This window comes from Podarcis filfolensis, assembly GCF_964270895.1.
Source record: "Podarcis filfolensis genome assembly, chromosome: 10".
Taxonomy (NCBI): Eukaryota; Metazoa; Chordata; class Lepidosauria; order Squamata; family Lacertidae; genus Podarcis; species Podarcis filfolensis.
In genome coordinates, this window is record NC_139612.1 from 30,008,989 (window position 1) to 30,015,866 (window position 6,878).

General features: G+C 41.1%; 1 protein-coding gene across 4 annotated transcripts in view; it reads left to right on the forward strand.

Annotated features, from left to right (window-relative positions):
* The window catches only part of RASSF3 (Ras association domain family member 3), a 64,688-nt gene extending 58,342 nt beyond the window's left edge, over positions 1–6,346 (forward strand). For 3 of the 4 annotated variants that reach the window (XM_083574690.1, XM_083574691.1, XM_083574692.1), the window contains 3 exons: positions 416–683; positions 2,488–2,603; positions 2,851–6,346. In XM_083574690.1, the coding sequence (XP_083430816.1) occupies positions 416–683; positions 2,488–2,603; positions 2,851–3,000 (534 nt within the window). In that variant the 3' untranslated portion in view covers positions 3,001–6,346. The remainder of the gene's footprint in view (positions 1–415; positions 684–2,487; positions 2,604–2,850) is intronic. The other variant, XR_014539290.1, reaches the window with a different exon arrangement.
* Positions 6,347–6,878: the final 532 nt, after the last annotated feature.

Here is a 6,878-nt window from a genome sequence, read left to right on the forward strand (position 1 = left end):
ACTTTGAAAGAAATTATATGCCAGACCTTTGCCATACGTGGCAGGATGGCAGATAAGTCTCCCCCAGCCCCTCTGAGTTGGTTTTCATGTTATCGCAGAATAATAGAATCATAGGATTGGAAGAGATCCTGAGGATTTTCCAGCCCAACTCCCTGCAGTACAGGAATATACAACTGTCCCACCTGGGGATCAAACTTGTAACTCAAATTCAGCAATGTGCTCTAGCCAACTGAGCTATGTCTGCATTCACTTGTGTTACGTTGGGGTTTTTATGTTGATTTTGTTGCGACGTTGTGATGTGCCAGCATTCGAAAGGGGGGGGGGGAGCAAAAATGGATGTACAGAAATGTATCTGATCCTTGAGCTTCTGGTTATTTTGAAAGAACTAATCCTATAGTTTTTGTGTGTATTCTAGCACTCCAGCGGAGTATACACCGGCTTCATCAAAGTTCAGATGGAACTGTGCAGACCCATCACGGTACGGGCTCCTGCGAGTCCTGGGAAGCATGTCAACAACAACTCGGAGACAGCTTTTTGCTTGCCTAACGGGTACACAAATACCCTTCACATCAGCAGCACTAACACAGTTCGTGAAGTTATTGAAGCTTTGCTCAAGAAGTTCATGGTGGCTGATAACCCTGCCAAGTTTGCGCTTTATAAACGTTGTCACAAGGAAGATCAAGGTATGCTTCTAAATCTTCTGAATGATCATATAGTCACTCTGTACTCTTAAGACTTGGGGAAGAGGGCTCCCTGGTTTGAAGTCCCATCTAGCAGAGGTTTTCAACCATTTTGGGTCCACAGCTCCCTTGACCAACTATATTCTTTCTGCGGCACCCCTGTGGGGCTCAGGAGCCCAGTTATGTCACCCCTTGCCTGCAGAGCCACCAGCCCCTCAGCCCTTTTCGAACACACTCCCTTGTGGAGTGTTCCCTCAGCCTTGTCGCCTCCCCTCTCTCCTTAGGAGTTGTCTGGGCAGCTGCAGCTGCTGCCACCCCTGGTCTCTGAGCTGCCCCTCCCCTGACCCAAAGAGAGGTGCCTTCTCCCACTGCCCCACAGGGGCCTGGGAAGCAACCCCAGGCCAGCCCTAGAAGCACCATTCACCTGTGGAACTTGTAGTCAGGGCTGCTGCAACAAACAGCTGTGCAAGCCTTAAGGAGGCAGAGTTGAGAGAGGGCATCAGAGGAGGGAGGGAAGGAAGGAGGGACAGAGTTCCCGTGGCGTCCCTGACCATCATTCAAGGCACCCCAGGAGGCCATGGCACACTGGTTGAAAACCACTGCCATATAGTGATAGCGGTTTCATAATTTCTGACCTCCCAATATATTGTGAATCCTTACGTGTGTGTGTGCGCACACGCTATGCAAAAATCACAATGTGGGGAAAACCATGAAGCCAGCCCATGCCTGATGCCTCTACAAAACTCCATCCTTATTTCAGACATCGTGATATATCAGTTTATCACAATGTTTAGCTGGTGATATATCACAATGTTGAAAACCAAGTATCATCTGGCCCTATTGAGGACACTAGAGTTTGTTGGAAAATACTTAGATTTATTCAGCTTGATGGATTTTACTGCAGAGGGCTGTAGTACATAAGTAACGCCAAAAAGGTGAGTGCTTTCTACTAAGGCAAAATCGTCATTAGATACACAACCCATAGATTCACTCCAAACACTGTTTAGATCCAGCCACATTGCACTATTGTATAGGCCAACCTGTTTACATCTAAATACTAGGCCCATTAAACACAACATGCACTTGTATCATGTTTTGGAAATACAGTACCATCTTTCTGTTTAGGTGGTGTATGAATTGAAAAAGCACATAAATAATATTGTCTAATAAAATCGCATACATTTGCTATAAGACTCTAAAACAAGCAAGCAAGGGAGCCACAAGCCAGAACCATAAAAGATTTAAAGAACTGAGTTCTAGTTTAAGGCAGCCTTTCTTATCTTCCTTCTAAAACTGCATAAATGTCCTTGTTTTTGAAAAAGGCTCTGGAAACGGTTCTTGCTACCCTTGCTGTTGGGCCACCACTGAGAAGGCTATCTTCTCTGAATGCAAAATTGCTTCACATGCCAAACAGAAGGAGCAAGATTTCATTCCAGTGCTTAGGAATGTTCATCTGGCAAAAGCGGTCCCTTAGATATACTTGAGTCTTGGGTGTAAAATAAAGTGGTTGGCGTTTTTCCCCCCGCAAGTTGCAGGAAACTGATTGCATATACACTTGTCAGTTTTGTGTATTCTGAATATGTTTAAGTTTGGGTGTTTTGCTTAGTGTTTCCTTTTTTGCTTTAGCAGTTGTCATTGTTGCTGTGCCTCACGTAATGAACTTTCCTCATAATTCTCAGTTTGTGCAGCAACATTTGAGGTGTGTGTGGGGGGGGTATTTTGTGTGTATGTTGATCTAGTTCTAGTTCAGCAGAAATTCTGTATGCATATTTACTCCCCACCCCTTTTAATCTTACACTTTTTTCAGTGTATATGTGCAAGCTCTCAGAAATTGAACATCCCCTTTATTTGCGGTTGGTGGCAGGCCCAAGGACAGACATGCTGAGTTTTGTTCTGCGTGAGCATGAAACTGGAGAGTTTTTGGTAAGTTGGCAGCTCTGTTTATAGCACCAAACAGCTTGGAGGGGTTCTTGAGGGTTTTCAAGCCCTACTTTTTTCCATTGCCAGGATTTGGGGCTATTTTCCAATTGATGTTTGTCAAGTGTACTACTCTCAGGGCTCCTTTGTAGACCAGAGAAGGACCTGTTTAAATTACAGACTGGATTTTAACTGGTATCAAAAGATTTTTTAATCATCTACATGCTTTTGTAATCCCCTTTCCCCTCCACAGTGGGAAGCCTTTAGTGTTCCTGAACTACAGAACTTCTTGCGTATACTGGACAAGGAAGAAGATGAGCAGCTGCAAATCTTACAAAGACGCTACGCAGCATACAGAGACAAACTTGAAGAAGCCCTCGGTGGAGTCTGGAAACCAGGTTAAAATAGGGCCAAAGAACACTCAGGAAAAATACAAATCACCAAATATTGCATAGCATGCCAACCCCCAGAGCAAGAGCAAGAGTACCTGTGTCATTAAAACATATGACCTTTTTTTGTTATCATAGAGGTGGTTCTGTAAATTTGACATACTTTTACATCTTGCAGGTAGCAGCAAAGGGAATTTGCAATATTTGCAGACCTGTGTTGTGTGCGTACTTCACGAGTCTTTTCAAGATTGCATCATGTGATTGTATGATGAATCTGTTTTCAAAGACCCTGTGAAACACGAGACATTATGTGCTTTAATTATAATTTGTAGCTTTTGAAACTTAAAGGGGTGTGCAAGTTAGATTTTATTATAAATCTCAGCTCGGTTTAGAATAAGGATTATCACACTATTTGATACCAAAATTGATTTTTGCACTACCTTTCTTCTGATATTTTTGAAATACGTATTATTTTTATTTGTAGAAGGGATGAACAATTGTGTCCCAAATGTTATGCAGAAGGTGTTGAAGTAGTCTGAGCTGGAGAAGGTAGAGGGGAAGTAGAAAAGAAGGTGAGAGAGGAGAGAAGTGAGAATGTTGGAACAGGAGAAAAGTTGGTTAGTGTGTTGTAAAGACGGTTGAGTGTTTATGCTGATTAGTATTACTGAAATTAATATATTCAGATGCTATTATTGAGAGAGAATTTACTAAATATAGTAAAAGCTGAATTGCATAGAGGCTGTGTGCGACTAGCAACACACTTTAGTCACAGTCTTGCATGTGCTGTTAAAATACACTCAGATTCTTGGTTGAGGTTTTCATGAGTAAAAACAGCATTTAAAGAATTAATCCACAACTGTTGCAATGCTGAAAGGTGCAGTTGCCTTAATCTCACCACAAAACTTTGTACCTTTGTTTAGAAAGAGGCAAAATAGTGCCATTCTCCTGGTTTTATTTAAAAACCCAAGGAAGTAAGAAAATCTTTCTGAATTAAGTATGCTAGGAGGGAAAGTAGCTGCGCTGTGAGCAACTTGAGCTATCTCTGGTTTGGTTTCTGTGTTTAAACTATACAAGTTTTGAAAAACTGGCTAGGATTCTGTATGCTGCTGAACCATGGTAAATAATTGGAAGAGGAAGAATTTTGACTGTAACTGCATTTTTTTCCAGAACTATTTTTATCTAAAGTATATAAGGTGTAAATGAAATCAAAGAAATGGGTGTGCAATTCAAACCTTTATATAAATGTATCAAAAGACTTCCAAGTTTATATTTGCGGCCACCCAGGGGAAAAAAAGATATTGGCTTGGAGTAACTTTAATTTATATAATTTAAGGAATCGTGAGCAGCAACCATTCCCCACTCCCTTTGAATTATTTGGGCATTAATTTTGAAATTTCTGAGTAATATCTGCCAGTTGCTGACACCTGGTGGGGATTATATCCAACTCCAAGACATATGTTCTCTTGGAAAAGTGTGCCTTTTATTGTTTTTAAAACTTTGGCTGCTTATTCCCCTCAAAATATTGAGGTTTGAGGGAGAGGTTCTAATCTCAGACTTGCCAAGACAATCGTGATATATTAAATGGTTAGCAATAACTTAAAAGTAGAATTAGGTATCAATCAAAGGCATATCTTGTTGGAGTTTTTATTATTATTTCATGTGTAATACTGTAGTGCTTTGTGTGTGTCTTACTGTTTTTTACTGGAGACCTAATCAAGAGTCACATAGGGTAGTGGGTGCAGGTTATGCGTTGAACATCAGTTTTGGAATTATTTTTCTACAAAGGCTATGTCACATTATCGGAAAGGTTTAGGTGTTAACTGCTTCTATGTGCCAGCCACCCAGAAGCCTTTGCCCTTTGTTGAGGGAAGTGTTAACATTTAAATGCTTCTTATGGCACACATGTTGGCCAGTTGTGCGCAAGGGTATATACCCTGCTAGGAACACACCATTAACTGGCAGAGTGTGTACACTTTGCGCACAGTGGCACCATCCTCTTAGCAAGATGCATCAAACATGGCTTCTGCATAAAGCATTGTCACAGAAAGAGAATTTTCACTAGAGCAGAGCCGAAAGTTAATCACTGAGCCCTTTCTGCCAAAATTAGGGGTGCAGAGGTTAGCGCCACCCCACAAAAAACAACAACGGTGGTGACCCCCCCCCACCTCATTTTTTTTTTTGTTCCTTCCACTGCATTTTCATTTATTTTTCCCATTTCTGAGTGCTGTTGCTTTGTTTCAAAATGGCAGCTTTTTTTTTTTACAGCGGTTCTCAACCTGTGGGTCCCCAGATGTTGTTGGACTACAACTCCCATCATCCCTGAGCTCTGGCCTTGCTAACTAGGGGTGATGGGAGTTGTAGTCCAACCTCTGGGGACCCACAGGTTGGGAAAGGCTGCACCTGTCTTGAAGCCAGATTGGAGTGACGGCAGGAGGGCCCTGCTTCCTGCTTCCACTCTGGTTGGCTTCCTGGGTTAAGAATTCAGTGGAGTAAGGGAAGAAAGCTCACATTTCCCACCCCCGTTTTGGCCTCAGAATGGACACCATCAGAGCTAGGAAGCAGAATATCCTGTATGCAGTGGAAGAAATGCCATCGGCAAGTCAGGAGAAAACCCCACCCTGATTTGTGTTCGTATTCTCATGTGCACAGTTCCAAAATGGCTGCCCAACTTGGATGTGGTAAACTGGGGAAGAGGAGTGCATTTTGGCTTAGCTCTTTGCTCATGCCTTGCATCTGGGAGCAGCTGAATTCTAAACTGGCCTTCGGAGTCACTTAATTCTATTGAAACTCATAAAAAGTTGATGTTTGGAATTTTAATATTAATCAGGTTGCGCGAAATTTAAATACTGTATTTCAGTCTAGAAATGACAATCTACAAGTATGTGAATCTTAATTATTATTATTTTTACTTGAACTTTGTGTTTTCCTTACCCCTACATCTTCTCTTGGTGTGTTTTATGAACTGCAGGAATAACAGGATTTATATTCCAAGCAGTCTCAAGCTGAAAACACACTGGTTACTACAGGTGTTTTGTTTTTGTTTTTTGTTTTAAAAACCCAAAGCTTCAAAGAATAGGTCAACATTGATCCAAAGGTAGGGTTTTTTGGAAGGCTTTAATTTTGTTTTCTTGTCAGGTTCTCAATCTGTCAAAGATGCATTGCAAACTGTTTTATGTTTTGACTTTGGTAGTAGCTGACTGGAGGGTGATGTGGAAAACACTGAAAAAATGTTTTCTTTTTTAAAAAAACAAACTTGTACTATTTATTTTGATTTTTTTTAAATAGGGAAGCCTTAGTGATTCCCTCTGAAGTTGTTATAGCAAGTTGTAATTCCATCATTAAAGCTGAAGTTGACACCGATATTGTTTAATTATTGATTTAAGTTTATAGTACTTCCAACTACAAGTTAATGGCTACAATCTTTGCTAACTTGATGGGACTTCGCAACAGCAGTATCCTGAATCAGCACCAGGCATCTGACACCAGCTAAATTTGCCTCAATGTCTCCAAGGTTGAGGGGTACAATATTTACATTATTTTTGTTGTTTTTACAGTTATACTTCCACATGCCAGAGATGGATAGTGACTTTCCCAGGACACAAAATTCTGCTATGTTCAAGGATAAGAAAAAGCAAACCATTTGTTCACGTTCCAGCAATCAGGAAAATTCCTTACAAATTCAAATCACGCATCCTAGTAAAGGCACAACCAAGCCTGCAGCAAGTATTCTTCAGCTTAGGGATGGCAGGTACTTAACACATTAAGCAGCTATGGCCCATTAGAATCTGAGAGAGTTGTCATATTGTAGACATTGCCTATTATCACAACCCTTTATACTTTGAGAAACTGCAGGGCCTGCATTTATCCAAAATTGTTTTTCAGGGCTCTAACA